The following is a 24,814-nucleotide window of genomic DNA, read 5'->3' on the forward strand; positions in this document are numbered from 1 at the left end:
TCGATGTGCATAAGACGATGCGCACAGGACTGCATATTCAGTAAAAGTCAATAAATGATGCCGTGATTATTGCTGCTATTGTCATTTGGCTGTAGTTAGGGAAGAGAGAGCCTTAAGAAGACTGAAAATCTGTGTTCCCCCAACATGTATACGATGAAAACTAACCCCTCCCCCCACCCCCACACACACACACTATGTGATGGTATGTGGAAGTGGGGCTTTGTGGAGGTGATTAGATCGTGAGAGTGAAGTCTTTCTGAATGGGGTTTGTGTGCCCTGATAAAAGGGACCCCAGAGAGCTCTTTCTCCCCTCCCACCACGTGAGGATGCAGTGAGAAGATGCCATCTATGCACCAGGAAACAAGCCCTCACCACACACCAAATCTGCCTGCACCTTGATTCTAAACTTTCCAGCCTCTAGAACTATGAGGAATAAATTTCGGTTGTTTAAGCCACCCAGTCTATGATCTTTTGTGATGGTAACTAGATGTGGCTAAGACAGAAGGAGAAGCAAAAGCACCACCCTGCCAGTCCTTCGCGAACTCAGCAGAATGCAAACAGGTTGCTCTTGCTACTTCAAAACGGAGTTAGCTTAATGTTATTTATCAAATTTTTAATTATATGAATTGGGTAGAAACATGTCACCAGGGATGCCAAGTAATTAGAAATTAAGGAAAAACTATGGATTTGAGCTCCTGCATTTATTCTACCAAAACACATCCAGGTAACAGGAAATTAAGTTTTAACTCGTTGGCCTACTAGCAGAATGAGGCACAAAAATTCAGATGATAAAAAGCCAGCAGAGAGCCCTGGGAGATTCCCTGACGTGCCCCTGAACAGACGCTCCCTACACTACAGACGGTCATGAGACTAAGACACCTCAACCTCCAGGGCTCGAAGCCAGACAGGAGAGACAGCCCCACTTCTGAAACCAAAGACCTAGGTTCAAGTCCCAGATGCACAACCCATGAGGATAAACTTATCTGCCAGGACTGAATCACAGGGTTGGCGTGAGGCTTGCAGGAAGTGTAATTGCGGAAGCAGTTAGTCACTGGGCAAATCCACTTCCCAGAGCAAGGTGGTGTGGGGTAGATTCTGTAGATACTCTGTAGAGACCCTTTGTTACTTAGTATCTGGATACAGGCTTTCTAGCAGGGAGAAAATAAATACTCAACTTATCTTTTTTGAACTGGACAAGGCTGATAAGAAGGCAACCTGAACACTTCCTTAAGAAGGGTACAGATGGAAAGCAACAGCAATGTAGGGGAGGAAATCATCACTTCTGGCTAAAGATTAGGGGAGATAGGCTTGGGGGGCGGGGAATCAGAAGTTATGAGGCTAAGACAATGTGGACCTAGACATGGGAAAAAAACAGCTTCTGAACAAGGAACATGGTAGGGTATGGACTGGTAGGTACACAGTGAGGCCAGAGGGGAATGGGGTAAAATAATCTGTCCACAGACCAAAGACACATGTTTTTCCTTTAATTTAATTTTCTTATTATTATCATTTTTAAATTTTTTTATTTTAACTATACTTTAAGTTCTGGGGTACATGTGCAGAACATGCAGTTTTGTTCCATAGGTATACATGTGCCATAGTGCTTTGCTGCACCCATCAACCTGTATCTACATTAGGTATTTCTCCTAATGCTCTCCCTCTCCTAGCCCCTGACTCCCCTACAGGCCCTGGTGTGTGATGTTCCCCTCCCTGTGTCCATGTGTTCTCATTGTTCAACTCCCACTTTTGAGTGAGAACATGCAGTGCTGGGTTTTCTGTTCTTGAGACACATGATTTTTTACTAAAAGTAGAAATACGTATTCTATGTGAAACATGCAGTGCTTCCATGCTGGTTTGTTTGCCCTCTGTGAGCTTCTGCCCCTTGTTTATTTCATGAGGCACCTTACCTCCACCTTATCTATTTATTGCTGTTTTCCAAACTTGATTTGGGGACCATACATGTTCATGGCTGGCTATTTAAAATATTTTCCACAGGCTGCAAGCAAGATACCAATTTATCTTATGGCTGCAAGCAGAGCTGAAATGATCTGGCATTGCCACAGGGCAGACAGTTATTTCATGCCCTGTTAATTCCTAATGCAGTAACTACAATATCATTCCTATTTTAAAATAGGTGCTTTCTTTTCTTTTTTAATATGTGGCCTAAGTGCCCAAATAAAGAACATCACTTCTAATGAGGCCAAGTCTCAAAACATAACCTCGTTACCACCGCTACCATCCTAATGCCAGGCTTCTGGCTTTAAGGCAGTTAAGAAGTCAAAGAAACTCTTCGTTCTTTACAGGCAATGCAAACACAGCAGCAACACTAAATGTTCTCTTCACATCTGAAAATGCCAATCAGACGTGAGGGGCTGGTGTTTCCACCCAAAGACGGTCCAGGCCAGGGGGCTCCTTCTGCCACAGAACAGGCTCAGTGGAGAGGGCTGTCTCTCTGCATGTGACCGCTATGAAACCAACAGCCTCTGTGCTGTGACCACTCACTGGTTCCAAAGGCAGAACATCCAGGACAAGTCATGCCTTAAGAGCAGAGAGGGCCCCGTCGCTAGGAGGATAAGACCTGGTCTGGACAGGCCTGGGGGAAATACTGATCCATCACGATTCTGGCCGCCTGTTGCTTCAAGTCACCTTGGCTGATTCTCAACAGACTCTATTCATTGATATTGCTCAGCCCTCCCGTCACTTGACCCACTCCCACCGTGCCCCACTTCCTTATGCTCATGTCACTTCCTTCAGGGCAAGTCAGCCTCAGGTTCCCCTCCTGCATCCCCCACGCAGGGCCTGGTAATTCTATCACAGCCCTCAAAACCGTGCATCAGGGTTGCATGATTGATTTGTTTAGTCTCCCCATGAGATAGGGAACCACGTGTTCTCTTTACATCACTGCATCCCAGCACCCATTGCCATACTAGGTGGAGAGAGGGCCTCCAATCCCCAGTGGATGAAGGAAGGATGTGTGCTGAATAAACAGGTGCTGACTTCATCTAAAAAGTCTACAGGCCCCACCCGAGTACCCAGAAGCAACTGATATAAGGGCAAGAGCTTGAGCACCAAGCAGTCCCAGGCTCAAGTACCAGCTCTGTCACTGACTGAGGTATGACATAGGGCAAGAGAAACCCTCTCTGAGGTTCAGTCTCTCCATCTGTAAAATAGGTATAATACCATCTACTTTGCATGGATGTGTTTATGAGGATTCAATGAGATGGTATACCTGGTATACAGGAAATGTGTAAGCCCATGACTGTCCCAGTAGTAATTGTGTAGCTCCCATCTGTTGTGGGAACCCAGCAGCAAAGAAATTGGAGAGGACAAGAGCCCAGAGCTGCCTTGGGTTCTGGGACACCCAGCACTCTCAGCAGAAAGATGTGGATATAGGACCTAAGACAGCCCCACTAGGACCTAAGGCAGCCCCACAAGCCTCTGGGGCCAGAGAAAAGTATCATGAACCTGGAAGGAATTCTTCCAGCATGGCCCAGAGAACAGCATCATCTCTGACTAACCTCCCTCAGCTCATCCGACCACAAAGCTGCAGTGACCCCAGAACCAGGGTGATGCTTCACATCCAGCTTTTTGCTCTCTGGGAGTCTCCCACTCCCAAAGCTCCTCTACCCTATCAGGCACCAGAGAAGCAGGCATAAATCTGTATGGGGTACAGGGCCAACTCCAGACCTGCTGAGATTTCATCTCCTGAAACAGTGACATCGCAACCACCCTCTTTTTCCTTCCTGCCAACCTTTGTCATCCCTGGAAACCTTATCGAGCTAGCTTCTCCTTGGCTTGCAGACAAGACAACTAATCATGGACCTAACAGCTCGTCAGCTTCAAAAGCAGCTCCCCCCATCCTGTGCCTGGCTGAGAAAATCAATGTGCCTTTGAGTTGCCGTGTGTACAGAGGGCCCCAGCCTCTGAGAACAAAAGAAGCGAGATGGCTGAACAGTTCCATAAACAGGGCTGGAAGTTTTCCCGGCCTGAGGGAAGGCTTATAGCAAGTGATATGTTAAACGGTAGGTCCAAATATCTTTATCATGCCCCTGAACTGAGGAAAACAGCTTGGGTGGTAGAAAAATCACAGCTTCAAGACCCTGTGCAGGACTGTCCACCCCAACCTGCAGAAGAGTAGCTGGTTGGCGCCGTGCCTGGCGTGATGAAGATGCTGAGTTTATGGGAACTGCCTGATTGAATCCACCAAAGCAGGATGCAGAGTCCAAACTCAGAAGCCCCCACCTCCTGTGAGGTACAAAGCCACATGGAAATCCCTGTTGCAATTTCCTGGTGGAAAGGACCAACCACACCCACTATGCCACTATTCTCTTCCTTGGAGCAGAAATGCCGGTGAGATGTGGGGGTTGATCTTGTCTGAAATAGCCTTCTTCAAGGCTGTTTAAAAATCCATGTCCATGCCCATGGTAGACCATTCATAGCAACAGGCTCCCATTAACATAAGAAGGCACTCATCCTCACTAATAATTAAGACAAACTCAAATTCAAATAGAAGGGGGTACCATCTCTCATCTATCAATAAGCAGGAGGATGTGGGGAAAATTGTAATCTCCAGGCATGGACATAGGCATGTGATTATGCAGCCAGAGGCAGAATCTAATAAACTGATCATGCCCAGACCTTATAACCCAGCAATTCTGGGTCCAGGTTGCCTATGTGCCCAAAAAGACGTGTATAAGAACACTTATTGAAGTGTTATTTATAATGCTAAAAAACTGAAAGGAATCTAAAGTAGGGGCTACGGCCAGGGAAACGGCTCAAGTGTTTATATAGTAGAATGCTATAGGACTGTGAAAAGGGATGAAGGAACCTCAGTATCAACATAGACACAGATCAGACCACAGTGCAGAGTGGAAAAGGTAAACTGCAAACAATATGTAAATTGCACGTACACGTACAACACACACACACACACACACACACACACACACAGAGTCCCACCCGACTTTAAGGGCTCAGCTTGTATCCCACCTGACCTAGGAAGTGTCTCTGACCATTCCAGCCCACTCTGCACTCCCAGGATGCTTATCATAAAAGCCCAGGCTGCTCTGCCTCTCAGCACTATTGATGACCTCCATGTACGTCAGGTCTCTTCAACTTGACCATGAGTCCGTGGGGCAGAGAACATGGCTCCTATTCTCTCTGCAGACACCACAGCGCCTTGCACAGAGTAGGCACACAGGGTCCATATTTGCTGAGTGGCTCAGTGGGACAACTCCCTGAGCTTATGGGCAAGGCCACCACATAATGCATCATAGTAGGTGGCTTCTCTCTGAGAACCTAAAGCAAGCATCGTGTCGCTGGCCGTTCCCACTGCCCACACTGCCATCCATGTCAGGAGGTCCTGGAAACCCCTCCCTATCCTGCCCGTCTCCCTTTCCCAAAGTTCTGAGGGGACAGACTGCTGTCTGCAAGTATGAGTACCACAAATAACTCCAAACATAAATATGGCCTAAAAATAGCCATAAATCATTCTGATTCCATCCAGCGACAATTCTAATTTATAACATGAGGAAAGAAAATGAACACTGTGGGTTGTTTTTTCCCCTCGGCTTCTCAGCTGCTGCTAAGGAAGAATTCCACGCTGCTGTTACTCACAAGCAGAAGTTCCTGATTTACGTATTACTAAAGATGAAATATACCAGGGGCCTACGGGCACAGGGGCTACTGTGACTTTCAGTGTGAATTCCTGCAGCCCTATTATTCCCAGTGCGAGCAGCCTCCTTGTTCGGGGGCCCCACCCAGCTTTGCCTCACTCTCTACGTCTTCCTCCAGCGTAGGAGATGAGGGTCCTCCCAGGAAGAACCAAGCCCTGCCTCCTTTGGCTCCCTGCGATGATGGCTAATGCGTTTGTACAATCACCGGTCACAGTCCTAGAGGTGCGTCCAGAGCAGTGCATTTGGGGTAATCTGCATTTTAATGTTCCGTGCAGTCAATTAAACCACACTGTGCAAACACTGAGCACAGGAGAGTGCAGGGAACTGGAATTTCTTGGATAGAGGCTTTTCTTTGTGCATCTCCATAAAGCATTGTTATTAGGTATTTAAAAAATAATAAAACAAAAGTCATCTCTCTGTGAGGTCATACACTACAAGCCATCTGACGCTATTTTTAACAGCCATAAAAGCACATGATTAATACAGAAAAAGTCATCACGACAAAGCACGTCACAGAAAACACTGGCGTGGAAGGGCAACCCACTGAACTCAAGTGGGTTTATGGTCCTGGCTATCCATCCAGTACGCTCGCAAACTCAACACACCAACAGACTCCAGAATGCCTCTCTTTGACCAGTTTGAAATAACAGGTGGATCATAAGCCAGCTTCTCAGCTCTGGGCCCGAGGTGGCACTTTCCCTATTTCCAGGGGAAGTTCCTTCCCAGGACCAGTAAGGACTCAGGGAAGTGGGTGCCCGTTGACTAGCAGGCCAAGACTTCACCTGGACTCATGCCCTCCCCCTCTACTTCTGTGACACATGGCTCGGGCCCTCTAATGACAGCAAAGAGGAATAAGGGAATTTCTCCATGGCTGCCCAAGATTGACAGCCTGTGGGGTGAAAACAACAGCAAGGAAACCAGTGTTTACCCAAGGGCCAAAACCCGAAGTCAGCCCAAGATCCCAAGATGTTTCTGCAGGACCCCAACCATGCAAGAAGCACGCACACCTGTGATCCCATCTAATGATCTCAAGCCTCTAGTAAGGCTGACACACCCAGGGTTTGTCGGTGGAGGGGTGAAGCCAGGCTGTGTCGGGGGTCTACCAGCTCAGCAGGGGGAGGCCAGGGTCACCTCAAGAGGGAAGTTCCTTACGCTGCCTCCCCTCTTCCCTGACACTTTGCAAACTCTCAATGCACCCAGAGGCTCTTCTGTGATAAATACAACAAATGAGTCCACAGGAACCTTGCAAATCCCCATCTATATACCAATGACTCCCAGGAAACAGGAATGCTTTAGTTCAATCCAGTTTCACTGAAAACTTGAATGGAGACTATAGGGTAAGAAGGTAGAAAAATGAAACAAAAGCAAAACCAGGGTCTTGGCAAACAAAAATTCTTTGGACAGAGGTGACTCGCATCAAATTACTCCAAGCAATTCCATTCTCCACTGCAGCCTGCAAATGACATTTGTGCACCAAGGGAACCTTTTCTGCTGTTTACCTCCACTCCCTGGACCTTGAGTTTCATGTGGTCCTCTCTGGTCGTTTTCCCATCTTTCCTCTTTTTCCAGCAATACCCATCTTTCCTGTATTTCACTTTCTTCCTGTTGTAGAGTATCATTGAGCCATTCTGTGGTCTGGAAACAACAAATGGTTAAGTTACCAAGAGCACCAAGCAGAAGAAAAATTTATGAAGAAAGATATCGTCGACCAGTAAAAGTCTCTACAGAAAAGCAATATTCCACATTTGCTGGAACATAATTTTTCACCTTTTATTGCAGCTCCCTGGATTAACCATGTTTTATGGCCAGCCAAAATTTGCTTTGGATTTGGTACCTAATGAATTAAATGTGTCAATGATAGGCTTAAAAAACATCCCCTCAGTAATAACCACAGAGTAATCAGGATATACGATGTGGGGGCCTGAGCTCTGCACTGAAAAGTAGGCAAAAGAGAGACAGAAAGCAAAAAGAGCCAGGGGTGTCTTGGCAGCCTGCAATATCTTATCTCTTGTGGAAGGATTTTCTACACATCTTTTAATCCATCACCCAGCATTAGGAAATAAATAAGTTTAACGCAGACGCTAGATGACTATGTTAAGAACAGACCAATGGCAGAGCTATTCACCGAGGCCAAATGCTCTTGGTTCATTGCCTGCATTTAGATTACTGCTAGATATGAAAGAGCATCTGCAGTCTTGCTTCCCAAGCAAGCTAAGTACCCGATTCTTTCCCATTTGGGCTTCAGCTGTCAGGGGTCTCAGATACTGCCAGGTAAAGTCATCTATTCAGTCCATAGCCAGAGTATCTCAGGGAAATAGTTGCCTGCTCGCTAAATGCTAAGAGTTAGATGGTCATTCTTGTAATGATGAAAAAGAAAAAGAACTTTGAATTTTCCAAAAAGAAAACATGCGTCCACCACAGAGAGGAGAGGCTGATGACGTGCATATCTGCAGATGCAGTGGTCAGGTCACATATTTGGGTTTGGAAACTCCCAGGAGAGAAAGAACTAAACCCCTCTAGCAGTTGAGGGCAATAAACTGCTTTCAGAATAAAGTTTCAGTAGCTGTGGGCAGATCCAACCTCAAGGAAGACTCCCCCAAAAGCTAGCAGCACCCCCCGCAGTGCTGCGCCACTCTGCACCTGAACGTGCGCGGGGCAAGAGGAACGCCAGTGATTCTGTGCGCCACGAGGCCAGCGCAGGCTTGCCATCTCACTCTCAGCTGCGGCCAGAGAGCTCTCTATACAAATAAGGCAAATGAAGTGGCTTCTTCAGCACGGCTTGTATATTTCTCTGCTACAACAGAGGCGGAGGCGAGGAAACCACAAGTCAGCCATCTGTCCCCCTCAGGGCTGGGGCAAGACCCTCCAGCCCCTTTCTTTTCTTCTTGGTATGAACAATGGGCCATTTCACAAGTGGCACAGAACATTGGCTGTTGATGGCTTCATATTCTATTGTCTGTGGGGAAAAAACAGCCCCACCAGGGTGACTGCAGCTAATTGTAGTTTCCACCCAGCCTGACTATGTCATTCAGTGGCAATATGATGACTAAACAGCAATTCCGCTGGAAATTACAGACTTTCAACAGCGACTCCCGATACTTCATTGTTTCCCGATCAGGGCACAATTGGTTTGTGTCAGTGTTAGTTTCCTCCCTAAGTCTGTACCGACTAAAACAATCAGGAAATGGCTCCACGTGCTTGTCACAACGCTGTCACCCGCCAGTATCTGTCTCCCGCTTACAAGTCTGCATTGGAAACCTTACAATTCGCTTCCATTTCTAAATGGCAGGTAGGCTCGTGCATGGGGCCAACGATGCCAGCCTCTTCCTACTTCAGCCCCTCTCCAGATGTTTGTCCTTAATCTTCACAGTGCTGTCAATCCTCCCTGCCCCTGAAAGACCAATTAGAAGGTGCCTGAGGTCCACGGACTGTGCTTAGGACTACTGCCTAAGGAATACGCAAGGGAACTTGTTTCATCAAACAGGCAGGCTCTGTGTGTGGCTCATCCTCTCCAAGAACAAATGAAGACAATCATGAGAGTGTGGCAATGCCCGGTCTTCTTCTGTGGATGGGTTTTCTGTTACTGGAGAATGAAGATGCTCCATCCACAGGAGAAGACCCGACATTGACCCAATCCAGCCTCTCGTGAGCTAAGACATGAACTGTGCTTTGTTCCATCCCTTGCCCTTTCTAAATATGACTAATAACCTCAGTAGTGTCCTCAGGCAAACCGTTCCCACATCGTAAGTGGTATGACCCACAGAGAGGGGACTCTCTCAAACACTGTCATGTACACAATCAGAATCACAACCGCACTCACCCTAGGAAACCCAGCTTCCTCCGGTGACCCACCCTTTGGCATTCTGAGAGTAGCCCTGTCATCTGGCACTTTCAGCAGGATACAATCCCACAGGGAACTTAAGTGTCCAGCTTAAATGGCCTTAATAAATGGAATCATCATTTTAACTTGCAATAATGAGCAACCTAATAGTGTTTAATCCGCCAATCTGATTTTAATAAAACTTGTTCGGCTCTGTGTGATGGGGAAGGCCCTTACCACAACTCAGGGTCCTAGGAACAGCAAAGGGGAAAGACAGGCTGTAGAAGGGCCCCTGTGCCCCCCAAGGCAAAGAAAATGAGGCTGTACTGCCATCCCAGAAAAGAATCAAAAGCAAGTCAGACCCAGCACTTTTGGAGGCCGAGGTGCGTGGATCACTTGAGGACAGGAGTTTGGGACCAGCCTGGCCAACATGGTGAAACCCCATCTCTACTAAAAATGCAAAAAATTAGCTGGGCATGGTGGCAGGTGCCCGTAATTCCAGCTACTCGGGAGGCTGAGGCAGGAGATTCTCTTGAACCCGGGAGGCAGAGGTTGCAGTGAGCTGAGATCGTGCACTGCACTCCAGCCTGGGCGACAGAGCAAGATTCCATCTCAAAAAAAAAAAAAAAAAAAAAAAAAAAGCAAGTCAGAGCTGCTGGGAAGGGATCAGAGGAGGGAAGTGGGGTCCTGCTCTGGGAGGAATGACAGGTGGGCTAGACCACAGGGTCCAGTCAGGGGAGGACTTTAACACACTTCATGATGGCATAAAAGATAGTCCCCCTCCTACAAGAACAGCAGGAAAATAGGAATGGAATTGTAGACGGAGAGGATAACAGAAGCTTCATAGAGCAGGCATGGAAGCCCTGCAACTTAATAATGTCACCCACTTCCAGTTATTGCTGACTTACTGTGTGCCCAGTGCCGGTTGGGCACACCACTTGTGCGTCTGCATCATTTATACCTAAGTCTATATCCGTACCTGTACCTATAACCTATAACTATGATCTGTATTATTTGCATCCTTGCACCCACCCTGTGAGGTAGGTGTTATTATCATTCCCAACATATAATCAAACCATTCTAGCCACAAAGTGTTCCGGCAGGATACATGCTGAGTTGGTCCGACTCCAGAGTTGCCCCTAAGGCTGCTGGGCTAGCACAGGCTGTGGGGCCAGTCTCTGTTCTGCTCTACCAGCTGGGTGATCATTACTGCCCTGAAAGTACCCCTTACCCGATAGACAGGTGAATCCCAAGCTTCCTTTCCCTGTGGCTGGGGTCATGCTGGGGCAATTTCAGGTTTCCCTGCCCTGTGGCTGGGCTCACTCTGGGGCAATCCCAGGCTTCCCTGCCCAGTGGCTGGGGTCACTCTGGGGCAATCCCAGGCTTCCCTGCCCAGTGGCTGGGGTCACTCTGGGGCAATCCCAGGCTTCCCTGTCCTGTGGCTGGGGTCACATTGGGGCAATCCCAGGCTTCCCTGTCCTGTGGCTGGGGTCACATTGGGGCAATCCCAGGCTTCCCTGCCCAGTGGAGGGGGTCACCCTGCTTGTAAGCTCCAGTTCCCACAGTGGTGACTTGCAGGAGGAATGGCCCTTCATTTGCATTCCTCCTCCCCCTCTTTCACTTCCACATGCCCTGACTGCTGTTTCCTGGGATAGGTTCTCAGATAAACTGTTCACACTCAAGTCTTCATCGCAAGATCTCCTTCCGGGGAAGCTGAACGAAGGCTGATGGTGTGAGACAGCCACAGGGAAACCTTCTGAGACCTCCACTGCAGCCATGCAGAGGCATGTCAAGAAAAACACGAGGACAACAGGGAGCTTCATTCTCACTACAGAGGTTTCTAGCCAAGGAAACCTTTTATCTAAGAGATTAATAGCCAGCAAAACCAATAGCGCTCAGTGCAACATGGCAAAAAGGTCATGGGATCAATGGAAACCTACTACAAATTGTAACAGTAAAGAGATGGGTATAAAGTTAGCTTATATTTTAATTATCTAGCCAAGAAAGATATAATATCTACATAATATCTATAAGCTACTGGCTTATACATACATATTCTATAAGATTATATGTATTATATATATAATACAGTCTTAGTAAGACTGTATAGATTACACAGGGTAAGACTGTGTATGATATATATATGAGAAGTATATATCTATATGCTATTAGCCTATAGATTATCAGTCAATAGCTTATAGACATTGTATGAATGTGTGTATGTATGTGTGTGTGTGTGTGTGTGTGTGTGGGTGTGTATATATATATATCGGCTAGATAATTAAAATATAAACTATTGACTAGATACATTGATGAAATGATGGAAGTCCCCATTTACTATAGAGAAACAAAATCAAATGCCTAGGCATACGTTTAACAAGAAATTCCCAAAACCTAAAAATAAAAACTCTAAAAATATTCTAAAAGACACAAGAGTAGGTTTTGATTCACGCAAAAACATAACATGTCTTGGTTAGGTAGAGTCACGATCATTAAAATGTCAATCTTCCCAAGTTAATTTATAAATGCGACGTCATAACAATGAGAATCCCATCAGGATTTTTTTTTCTGGATCTAGAACATTTTACTCTAAAGTTTATTTGAAAGGAAGAAGCACTAAGAATAGCCAAATAAACCTCCCAAAAGAAGCCCAAGGTATAGGGGCTAGCGTTACCAGCTATTAACACATACAAGAAAACTTTTATATCTTAAAAAGTATGGAAATTACACGTGCATAGACAAGCCAATGGAACAGAATAGAAAATTCAGAAATAATCCCACTTCCATACACAAATTTAGGATACACAATTAAGGAGGTATCTCAAGTCAGTGGGAGAAGGGTCAAGTTTTTCTTTCTTTTTTTTTTTTTTTTTTGAGACAGAGTCTCACTCTGTCGCCCAGGCTGGAGTGCAGTGGCCGGATCTCAGCTCAATGCAAGCTCCGCCTCCCAGGTTTACACCATTCTCCTGCCTCAGCCTCCTGAGTAACTGGGACTACAGGCGCCCACCACCACGCCTGGATAATTTTTTGAATTTTTAGTAGAGACGGATTTCACTGTATTCGCCAGGATGGTCTCGATCTCCTGACCTCGTGATCCGCCCGCCTCGGCCTCCCAAAGTGCTGGGATTACAGGCGTGAGCCACCGCACCTGGCCGAAGAAGTCAAGTTTTTCATAAGTGAAATTGGGAGACCTAGAAGGCACATGGAAAAGACAAAACTGAGTCTACCCCTCACATCATACAGCAGCACTGATGCTAAACAGTCAAGAGATTTCAATGTAATAAATAAAATCATACCTACTCTACAAGAAAATATAGGTGAATTTCTCTATATCCTGAAAGTGGAGAAAACTTTCTTGACCATGATTCAAAACCCAGCAACAATATGTGAAAGATACTTACATCTTATTAGAAAAAAATAAAACTGCCAGACTGTTTTCCACCATGGCGGCACCATTTTCCATTCATTCCCACTAGGAATGGAGGAGGGTTCCAATTTCTCCACATCCTCCCAACGTTTGACATTATCTGTCTTTTGGATTATAGGCATCCTAGTGAGTGTATCGTGGTTTTAATTTGCATTTCCCTAATAACTAATGATGTTGAGCACCTTTACATGTCCTCGTTAGTCATTCGAATAGACATTGAATCTATTTGAATCTCTTGCCTATTTTTAATTGAGTTGTCTTCTTGTTTTTTGAGTTTTAAGAGCTCTTTACATATAATCTAGATACAAGTCCTTTATCAGACATATGATTTGCAAATACTTTCTCCCAATCCATAACTTGTTTCCTCCTTTTCTTAATGGCTTGATGGTTTCTTTAAATGAGTAAAATTTTCTACTTTGGTAAGTTCCAATTTATTAATTTTTTCTTTTATGAATAGTGCTCAGTCTCATCTAAGGGTGCTTTGCCTAACCCAAGGTCATAAACATGTCTTATGTCTTCTTCTAAGACTTTTATATCTTTAGCTCTTGCATTTAGGTCATGATCCATTTTGAGTGAATTTTTGCATATGGTGTGAGGTAAAGGTCAAGTTTATTTTTGTCATTGAATATCCAATTATCCCAGCACCATTTTTTGAATTAAAAAAGCCTGTTTTCTCCACTCCCAACTCCACTGAATTGCTTTTGCACCTTTGTTGAAAATAAATTGACCATAAACATAAGATTTTATTTCTGAACTTTCTCTTCTGTTCCAATGTCTATTTTTATGCCAATACTATCTATCTTGATTGTAGTAGCTTTATAAAAAGTTCTGAAATCAGGGACTATAAGTTCTCCAACTTTGTTCTTCTTTTTCAAAATTGCTTTGGCTATTTTAAGTCCTTTGTATTTTCATATATATTTTAGGGTTAGCTTGACAATTTCTGAGGAAAAAAGGCTCCTAGAATTTTCATCGGAGTTGTACTGAATCTAGAAATCAATTTTGAGAGAATTGCCATCTTAACAATATTGAGTCTTCCAACCACTTCCAATTGCAAAACATGGAATGTCTTTCTATCCAGGTAAATCTGTAATTTCTTTCATTAAGACTTTGTAGTTTTCAATATATGGGTTTTATACTTTGTAACTTAAATTTATCCTATGCACTTTATTATTTTTGATGCTATTGTGAATGAAATTGTTTTCTCAATTTCATTTTTGGATTGTTCATTTGTACTATATAGAAATACAATTGAATTTTGTATGTTCATGTTATCCTGTGACCCTTGCTAAACCTATTTATTAGTTCTAATAAATTTTTTTGTAGATTCTTTAGGATAGTTTACATATATAATTAAGTCATTTGTGAATAAGGGTAGTTTCACTTTCTTCTTCCCATTGTGGATGCTTTTCTTTCTCTTACTTTATTGCACTGGCTGGCACCTCCAGTCCAATGCTGAATAGAAGTGGTGAAATCAACACTTTGCCCTGTTCCTGATTTTAGGGGGAAGCATATAGTCTTTCATCATTAAGTATGATGTTAGCTGTATAGAAGACTTAAACTAATATGAAAAGGACTCCAGACCAGGTGTGGTGGCTCACATGTGTAATCTCAGCACTTTGGGAGGCTGAGGAGGGCAGATTGCTTGAGCTCATGAGTTCAAGACCAGCCTGGGCAACATGGCAAAATCCTGTCTCTACAAGAAAGTAGCTGGATGTGGTGGCACATGCCTGTGGTCCCAGCTACTCAGGAGGCTGAGGTGAGAGAATCACTTGAGCTCAGGAGGCGGAGGCAGAGGTTACAGTGAACCAAGATAGCACCAAAGCACTCCAGCTGGGTGACAGAGTGAGACCCCATCTCAATTTAAAAAAAAAAAAAAAAAGGACTCCAGAACCAACTTGAAGAGGCTCGCACTAACCAAAGATGGGACAATTTGAACATCAACATTTGACTGAAATTCATTAAATATGAATTGCTAATTGCTCATTGTTGGAAGATGCTAGTGACCCAATACATTATTTTGAAAACTAAAAAAGTATAAAAAAAGCAGGGGAGAATTAGGCACGTACCCTACCTTCCCTGTAAAAACTGTTCTTTTGAGTTGCCAAATAGGAGAAGAAAGGACTTTCTCTATAAAAGTATTCCAGCCAATAAATGAAGAAGAAATGAGAGAATTAAAATATCATGATTTTGTAATCCCTAATGAATGAATGGATCTGGGCATGGATCATCAATAGTGGCTGACATCACAAAAGGGAGACAACCAGATAGTACATGTCCTCCGCCATGGCTTGGATGTGTCCCCCTAAAGGTCATGTGTTGGAAACTTAATCCCCACGACAACCCTGTTGGGAGGTCAGGCCTAATAAGCGGTGATTAGGTCATGAATGGATTAATGTCATTATCTTGGGAGTGAGTTAGTTATTACAGGAGTGGATTTTTTATAAAAGTGAGTCTGGTGGCCCCCTCCTCCTCTCTCTTTCTCATTTTCTCATTCTTGCCCTCTCTTGCCCTTCCACCTTCCACCATGGGATGATGTAGCATAAAGGCCCTCACCAGGTGCCATGCTCCTGAACTTCCCAGCCTCCAGGACTGTGAGCCAAATAAACTTCTATTGTTTATGAATTACCCAGTCTGTGATATTCCATTATAGCAACACAAATGGACTAAGACATCCCCTGATGGAGGAACAATTTGCTGGGAAAAAAAAAAAAAAAAAAAAAAAAAAACTTGACCTTGAAGCTATTCAGAACTCTTGCTCTAAACTCCACTTTCTACCATCTGCAGAGGGCACTGGGACATGGTATGGTAAATGATGTCATGGGGATACAGTCAGCAAAATCCAGACTATGGAAAACTCTACGGGGCGAATGACTTGGCTTGTTTAACCAATTCTCTGAGGAAGAATGAGTAAGAGAGAAAAAAAGAGCAGGAGTGTTCTGGAATGAGAACATATAGACTGAAAAAGATGAAGAAATAATCAACCAATTGCAATATGTAGACTTTACTTGGATGCTGGCTGAGTCAAACAAACTGTAAAATGAAAGATGGCATTTGTGAAACAACTGAAATGTTGAACAGTGACTGGGTATGTAATGAGATTTAGAATTATTATTCATTTGTAACAGTGATCAGTAGAGTGCAGAAGTATTTTTTTAAAAAGAGAACTTATCTTTTAGAGAAGTATACTGAAATATTTACTGATGAAATTATACAATGTCTGAGAGATGCTTCCAAATAATGTTGAGGGAAGGAATGGGAGAGTATGGACGAAATAAGACTGATCATGATATAATAACAACAAGAATTCAAACAACCAACAACTATTGAGTGCTTACCGAATAGCAGGCACTGATATAAAATTGCCCGTCCTCCCCACCGGACTGCAAGCTGTGCAGAGGCAGGGCTGTGGCACCCATGTCACCCCGCACAAATGCTCGACCATGATAGCTGCTCAGTAAATATATTTTGTTTTGTTTTGAGATGGAGTCTCGCTCTGTCACCCAGACTGGAGTGCAATGGCACGATCTTGGCACGCTGTAACTTGCATCTCCTGGGTTCAAGCAATTCTCCTGTCTCAGCCTCCCTGGAAGCTGGCATTACAGGTGCATGCCCCATGCCCTGCTAATTTTTCTATTTTTAGTACAGACGAGGTTTCACCATGTTGGTCATGCTGGTCTTGAACTCCCGACCTCAGGTGATCTGCCCGCTTCGGCCTCCCAAAGTGCTGGGATTATAGGCGTGAGCCACCGCACTCGGCTCTGCTCAGCAAATATTAACTGAACAAATCAGTGAACATCAGCACAGAGTTTCAAGCCGAGCCCCTGGGAGCCCTGGGAAGGAACCATGAAGGAATTCCTCCAGTCTTGCTCTGGAGCGAGGCTTGGTCATTCCATGTTCTATTCTTCACATGTATTAACTGCTTAATGCTCAGAACTACCTATGAAGAAGCACTGCTCTTATATCCATTTCAGAGTTGAGTACACTGAGTGTTTAAGCAAATTTTCAAGGTCAGAGGACTAGTAAGTGTGAGAGTCAAGATTCAAATCCAGACTATCTGACTTCAGCCCATTTGCTGTAAACCACCAAGTCTCACCCCTGTTACCATTCTGTGCCCAAGCTTCAGATGCATCTCTCCCTTTGAATCCTATAAAACTATCCAGGATTTCTTTTTTTTTTTTTTTTTTTTTTTTTTAGATGGAGTCTCACTCAGTCACCCAGGCTGGAGTGCAATGGCGCGATCTCAGCTCACTGCAAGCTCCGCCTCCCGGGTTCACGCTATTCTCCTGCCTCAGCCTCCCGTGTAGCTGGGACTACAGGCACCCGCTGCCCCGCCTGGCTATTTTTTTGTATTTTTAGTAGAGACGGGGTTTCACCGTGTTAGCCAGGATGGTCTCGATCTCCTGACCTTGTGATCTGCCCACCTCGGCCTCCCAAAGTGCTGGGATTACAGGCATGAGCCACCACGCCCGGCCACTATCCAGGATTTCTATAGTAAAATTTTTTCACTTTAAAAAAAAGAAATAAGACTGACCATATTAAAGTTGAATGATATGCATATGGGAATTCATTATGCTAGTCTGTTTATATTTGTAGATTTTTGAAATTTTCCATAATAGAATATTTTTAAAAAGATTATCATGAGATTTGGAGTGAGATCTAGGTTGTATCTTAAATTTTAGCTCAACTCCTTAAGAGCTGTGTGATCTTGAACAAATTCCTTGGTCTCTCTGTTTTAGTGAGTAGGATGTGTGTAAAGTACCCGGCGTGCTGCCTATCATACAGCACATGTTCTCTGTACTAACAGACTTGTCCTCTTTTTGTAGGGTTCTCCTGTGAGGAGTAACAATGAGGGGACTGAGCGAGTAATGAAATGGTGCACTGTAAGGTGCACTGGCAAACCCACCCGTGGGAGAGGCCATCCCCAAACACTGGCAGCTCACAGACTCACCTATCACTTTAGGGAGTGATATTTTTCAAATTAGGTAGATAAAAGATGATGAATAACTGAAGATCAGAGGGGTGATGTGTTCTTCAGACATTTTGTGTGTGGACATTAAGTAGAAATTTATGGAGCAACTGGGGATTGAATTGAAGACTAGGTTAATTCTGCAAAATGAAAAGTGTGGACACTCTTTCCAGTGCTTTGCTTTAGAAATCAATGCATCCAAGACAGGTCTGCTTCAAGGCCTCTCTCCCCCAAACCCCCACTTTCTCTGTCACTAACCGATCATTTCCAGGACCTCAACAACCACCAATTTCATCTGTGTAGACAGCTGAGACCCAGCCTGCTATTCCAGCGATCCGTGGAGTTGCGGTGGATCTTTCTCCTGTCAGCCCATTCCCCCAGTCCTGGCCCGGAGGCAGCAGATTTTGCGCAATAAGCTCTGTTCAGGGTGACTGGCTATTGCTTCACTGAATTCATAAGATCTGTTACTTGTAGCACCCCTTTAAGAACAGATGATGTCCCAGTTCCCAGTGGGACTCCAGGAACAGTATCTGCATGGCTTCTAAAGAATTTTTTTTCCAACTGGAACCCAAACCCTAGGTCAGCTCTGCTCTTTCCTCCCAACGCCTTTGGTCCTGTCGCTCCTGCCACAAGGCACAGAGAAGGGCCTGGCTGGAAGGAAAGGCAGTTCATGCAGTTCCAACTGCCTCCCAGCCCTGACCCCAAATGTCAATCAGGCTCCTGTGACAAGACAGGGCCTGCAGTGTCCTAGAAGAGTGGACACTGTTCCTGAGGCCAGTGCTGAATCTCTGTTCCAGTGGGCAGCTGGAAAATGAGAAATGTCACCCTTTATTGCAGCTTACATATTTCATGCACCTGCACCTTTCTCTCTGATCTTTCCAACACGGAATGGCCTGATTTCCATGCACCATTAGAGGTACGTGGCCTAGACTAAAATGTCAGTAACAACCAGGACAACTGCGACAACAAGAAGAGCTGCTGTTTATTCTGCATGGTGCCAGGTGCCGGGGAGGGCCCTTTACACCCATGTTTCATTTTAGTCTGACAGTCACTTTAGTAGCTGGGTATTACTATCTTCATTTTACAGGGTGAGAAGGCTTGGGACACACAGAAGGGAAGTAACTTCCCCAATGTCGCACAGCTGGTAAGGGGAGAACCAGGGAATTGCCCCACCGCACCCCTTCCTGATGTCTTGTTTCAAATCCCTGGCACATCCCAGCTACCCCTCCCCTTCTATAGTTGCAACATTCATGGTACTTTGGGGACCCCAAGAACTGCTCATGGCGAAACACTTCATACAGAGCAAGGACGGGCTCAGCCTGATTTACATTGTAGTTCTTCCTTTTGTTGCAAGGGGAGGGAAAAAGTGCGATGAAGGAACGAGACTCTGCTTATCTCTCCCTCGCACAAACCCAGCGAGGGCGGTAATTGATGCCTTGCACATAGCAAGGTTGACAGGACGCCACACGGAACCCCGAGAAGCCACGGCGACAGCCCGAATCTCACAGGAAGGAACTGGCTTATTAACTTTCAACCAGGAGACTTCTTCTGACTTGTTTACAGAGGTCTTCACAATTTGGGGGACACCGAGCAAGAAAACTGGTTACAAGCATTCCGCGTCCTCCCTCACACTGCGCAGCCCGGCCACTCTCAGCTATTTATGGAAAGAGGGGGAAGAAAAGGCTGACAGGCCCAGCCCAGGCTGCAATCTGCCAGATATGAAAACCAATTGCTTCTCATAATAAATTCCAGCTGGAACCATAGGAATAATAAGGACAAGGAGAAGGTAGCACCAATTTGCTTTATTTGATTAGCTCCTTCTTGGGCGGTCCAACCCCAGCTTCTTTTCATTAAAATAAGGGCAAATTGAAAATCGTAAAAGAGGTTTTCTTATCGGAGAACAAACGACTAGATAGATTCGTCGGCCTAAAAGCCCCCCACAAGCCACAAGACGGCCGTGATTGCTCCTGCTCTTGCTGTGTTCAATGGGCAGGACCCAGAAGCTGGCACTTCCAAAGAGCTTCGTTCGCAGAGATTTAGCACATGCTTTCATTTTTCTTTTCCTTTTTTTTTTTTTTTTGGAGATGGGGTCTCGCTTTGTCACCCAGGCTGGAGTGCAATGGCGTGATCTCTGCTCACTGCAACCTCCGCCTCTTGGGCTCAAGTAATTCTCCTGCCTCACCCTCCCGAGTAGCTGGGACAACAGGCACCCACCAAACACGCCCGGCTAATTTTTGTATTTTTAGTAGAGATGGGGGTTTCACCGTGTTGGCCAGGCTAGTTTCGAACTCCTGGCCTCAAATGATCCACCTGCCTCAGCCTCCCAAAATGCTGGGATTACAGAGGTGAGCCACTGCGCCCGGCCTCATTTTTCTGAATAAAAGCAAGGACAGTCAATGGCTCTATCCTGTAGCTAGTGCTTCATGCAGTCAGTCTCATTTAATCCTTGCTATAACCCTAGGAAGGCTGACCCCAAAAAGTCAAGCAAGAGGAGAAGCTGGCAGGTCGGGGCAGACCTAGATTCCATCTCTAGGGCCACGATGCTTTTGTGGAGGCTTGAGAACAGGAAGAGGGGTGGCTAGGGCTTCCAGAACTCAGAGGCAGAAGTCAATTTGTATTTCTGGCCAGGCACGGTGGCTCACACCTGTAATCCCAACACTTTGGGAGGCCAAGACAGGAGCATCACCTGAGGTCAGGAGTTCGAGACCGGCCTGACCAACATGGTGAAATCTCTACTAAAACTATAAAAATTAGTCAGGCGTGGTGGCAGGCACCTTTAATCCCAGCTACTTAGGAGGCCGAGGTGTAAGAATCACTTGAACCTGGGAAGTGGAGGTGGCAGTGAGCTATGATCACACCATCGCCCTCCAGCCTGGGTGACAAAGTGAGACTGTCTAAAAAAAAAAAAGTCAACTTGTATTTCCCAAGACCGTTAAACCACAGTTTGTTCATATAAATTGTCCCTGGAGGTCCCTGAAAAGAAGAGGCTGCCCATTCAGAGGGATCGTAATGACGAAGACTCACTCCAGAGCAAGAGTGGAGGAACACCTCCTTCATGGCACCTTCCCAGGGCTCCCAGGGCCTCGGCTTGAAACTCTACACTGACGTTCACTGATTTGTTCAGTTAATATTTACTGAGCAGCTATCACGGCCGAGCATTCATGTGGGGTGCTGAGGGTACCACAGCCCTGCCTCTGCACAGCTTGCAGTCCTGTAGGGAGGAAGAACAGTGATGCTCAGAGGCCCGCCCTGGGCAGGCCCCAGAGCTGCAGGAGGGGAAGGGGACCCACCAGAGATGGCAAACGAGTTCTTTTGATAACAGCTGTCAGTGGGTGGCGATGGGCAGCCCAGAGGCCTTTCCCAGGATGCAGCATCTGGGTGAAAACGGAGGTGAAGGCAAGGACATAAAAGCTGGCTCCCGGAAGGGCTTTCGGTAGAGAGCGTGGCAAGGCCTAGACCTGAAGAGGAAGCTTGGCAGAGGCTGGCAGGCGGAGAACAGGGCAGGGGGAGGAGATGGGGCGAGAAAGCGGCTCACCCCAAGTAATGTGGGCTCCTGAACCAGGGTGGATTTTCCTCTAAGAGTGATGAGAGACACGAATTAACCAAGGGTACACGTGTATTAACAGCAATGAAGGAAAGGCGAGGACTCCGATCTTAATACAAATGTGGCATAAAATGTAAGAGAGCATAAATTAACCTGGAGAGTGCAACTCCGTAAGCGCAAGGAAAAAAAAAGCAGAGGGCACCTGACAGCATCCTACAGAGAGGCTGCGTCCAGACTGGGGCAGAGGGGTTATGACCCCCACTCCCCGGCCCCTTGAAAAAGTGATAGTAGACCGAGAGATTGAAGAGAGTAAAAGTCAGCCAACAAGAACAAGGAGAGGCACCTTCCAAACAAAGGGAACAGCACGTGCAGAGGGGTTAGATCCTGGGGCTTTGTAGGTCCTCCGAGAATTCCGAACATTGCTCTCAAAGGCGTGGAAGCGACTGGAGGTTTTGAAGCCGGGAAGTGGTATGACCACTTAGACTTGGCACGTCTGGCTGCTGCTTCTGCTTCCTCTACCTTCCTAACTTGTAAACAGCAAACACTCCATAAACGCTCATCAGATGAGCAAATTAATCAAGAAACAGTAACTTTTCTTAAAAATAGAAAACTTCACTTATTACGCTGAAAGCATTTGGTCAGTGATGAGCCAAAGAAAAAGGGGTTTAAGATGAGAGAGGGTTAATGGCATCACCTGTCTTTGGATTCAACACTATCGTCAAGAAAGAGGGCCTGCCATTCCTGCTGCTTAGTGCAGCTAGGCCACGTAAGCCTCAGCCCAGCACAGTGGTGGGAGCCCTGCTCCAATGCCACCCAGTGCCTGGCTCATGTTCAGCCCCACCGTTGTCTCCTCCGGCCGAAGTCCACGCCTCCCAAATGGCACCTGGTGCTTCCGTGGCCCCTCACTTGTCATATTCCAACACCGATATTTTATTAAGAATCCAATGTAAATCTGAGAGAAAATTAATGTGTCATCTCCTAGCAGGAAGGACTAAACATCTCAATGTGACGGTCTGTTAGAGTTGTCATTTATCATTAGCATGCAATTCAAGGCAAGCTTCCCACATTCTGGTGGGAGCTTTCGAGACAATGAATCTCTGGGAATTAGCTTCTGGTCCAATTATTCCTGGTTCCCCCCACCTACCTAAGAGATAAATTCCATCTCGGCAGGAGGAAAAAAAAAAAAGAAGAAGAAGAAGAAGGGGAGGAGGGAGTTTGCTCTTCTTCTTTCTGGCTGAAATCAATTTTTCTCAAGGAGACAAGGCAATATTCATTTTGTGAGAAGGGAATAAGGCTGTACGCGAAAGGCCAATCAATGGAGCCGTTCTGATGAAAACTTCCTCAAATCAAATGTAGGGGAACCTCTTAATGCGCTTTGTTCTTCTTTTCCATAATCCATAACTATTAAGAGAAAGATGGGCGGAGAGCAGCTGCCGCAAAGGGAGAGCTACGTAAACAGTTTGCCCCTGCAAACACCGGTCTGTGCACCCTCCCAACCTGTTTCTGGGGCCTCCCTATGTGCCTGGCCCCGTGGTAGGCACCGGGAACAAAGTGCTACACAGGCGTGCCCTGGTCCTCAGGGAGCTTATGTTCTAGCAAGGAGATAGGCCAATAACAATAAACTAATAAAACATATATGGCTATAAAGAAGATAACCTAAGATAGGAATTTTGTGCATTAAAATAGAATTGTTTTGTCTAGGAACTGTTTAAAACCTTTGGTGCAAAACATAAAAATGCACTCGGACGTAAATCATGCTCCTGGTTCCAAAGCAAACAGGACAACTGGGATGAATGGGCAGATGTCCGTGTCTCCTGGGAGGCAAGAGCCAGCCATGAGTGCTGAGAAGCCTGGGGCAGCCCTGTGCAGGCATAGCCACACCTGGGGAGTCCAGGGTGCCTTGGCTCAGCCACTGAGACTGGGATTCCAGGCAACCGTCCCTGCATCTGCTAGCCAACCACATGGTCCCTCAGCCCCACAGGCCAGGGACAAAGGGCTGGAGGGTCCTGGATCAGGAAGGCACCCTCTGCCCTGGAGTCCTCTAACAGGCCCTGCTCCCTCTGCAGGGCCCACCCCCATCAGGGAGAACGAAACCAGCCTCCGATGGGCGCTGTCTCCCAGCCAAGTCCTCCCTGGCGTCACGTGCACCCGCATCATGAAACTTGGCAGGCTGAGCCATCCCTGCTGCTGGAGTCTCCATGAGGGTAGAAGCCATGCTTGCTCTGTTTGAGCTCCAAGAAGACTCTGTGAGGGCAAAGGCCATGCTTGCTTTGTTTGCGCTATTAGAAGCTTTTCCTTTAATCTGCACAATCCTGTCCAGTAGGATTAGATCCCCATTTGACAGAAGAGGACAGCACACGTCAGAGGCCAAGCAGTGACCCGAGCGAGCCTGCGCTCAGTCCCATCTGGCTGCTGCACAGGGAAGCTGTCATCTCCATCTCATCAGAGCCACATAGCGGCTTTGATTGAAAATCTCGGCTGGGCGCAGTGTCTCACACCTGTAATCCCAGCACTTCAGGAGGCCAAGATGGGTGGATCACCTGAGGTCAGAAGTTCAAGACCAGCCTGACCAATATGGTGAAAGCCCATCTCCACCAAAAATACAAAAATTAGCCAGCCATGGTGGTGGGCACCTGTAATCCCAGCTACTCAGGAGGCTGACAGGAGAATTGCTTGAACCTGGGAGGCAGAGGTTGCAGTGAGCCGAGATCATGCCACTGCACTCCAGCCTGGGCAACAGAGTGAGACTCTTTCAAAAAATAAACAAAAAACCTCTCTCTCCCCCCCTTTCTCACACACACACTCACATTAAGCCAGTATGTGATGAAAGCTGGGATCATGTGGTACCTGCAACGCCCCCCCTTGAGCCAGCCTGCCTAGCTTCCCTGGACTCTCCTGCCGTCCTCCTCCTCAGCCTTGTCTGGACACCATGAGGCTATTTCCAAGCTTCAGGCCCACATCAAGGGGCTAGAAAGTTGCCTGGGCAGATCCCCCAGGGGCCGCTTATCCTACTCAGGGAGGCAGCCACCGGGGCTCTCATCCCACCATCAGACTCGACTGTACCTCGAGTTGGGAGTCACTCTTGCCATGTGACCCAACTGGCCTCCTTCCACCTCGGATGCAGCCATGGCTCCTATTTGCTGCTACACCCTCCAGGTTCCCGGGGGTTCCCTCTGTACACTGGTTCCCCCAGCCGTGAGCATGGGGTTGAGTCACTCTGGGTTCAGGGAGAGAATCCCACTGTGTGCCCACAACAGGACAGGCCTGAGGGCCTCAGCCACCAGCTCCTAGAGACACTGCAGGCGCCAGTCCCTCGTGCCATCTCCCCAACTGGCGTGGCTCCCAGGGGCTGGGTCTGGATCCAGGAGTCACCTTGGCTGCC

At 46.3% G+C, this 24,814-nt stretch overlaps 1 protein-coding gene across 18 annotated transcripts in view; it reads right to left on the reverse strand.

Moving 5' to 3' along the window:
• The window catches only part of CAMTA1 (calmodulin binding transcription activator 1), a 975,861-nt gene that overhangs the window by 499,589 nt on the left and 451,458 nt on the right, over nucleotides 1–24,814 (reverse strand). For all 18 annotated transcript variants that reach the window (XM_037985400.2, XM_037985395.2, XM_037985394.2 and 15 more), the window contains one exon: nucleotides 7,175–7,310. In XM_037985400.2, the coding sequence (XP_037841328.2) occupies nucleotides 7,175–7,310 (136 nt within the window). The remainder of the gene's footprint in view (nucleotides 1–7,174; nucleotides 7,311–24,814) is intronic.

The sequence above is a fragment of the Chlorocebus sabaeus genome, chromosome 20, assembly GCF_047675955.1.
Source record: "Chlorocebus sabaeus isolate Y175 chromosome 20, mChlSab1.0.hap1, whole genome shotgun sequence".
NCBI classification, from domain to species: Eukaryota; Metazoa; Chordata; class Mammalia; order Primates; family Cercopithecidae; genus Chlorocebus; species Chlorocebus sabaeus.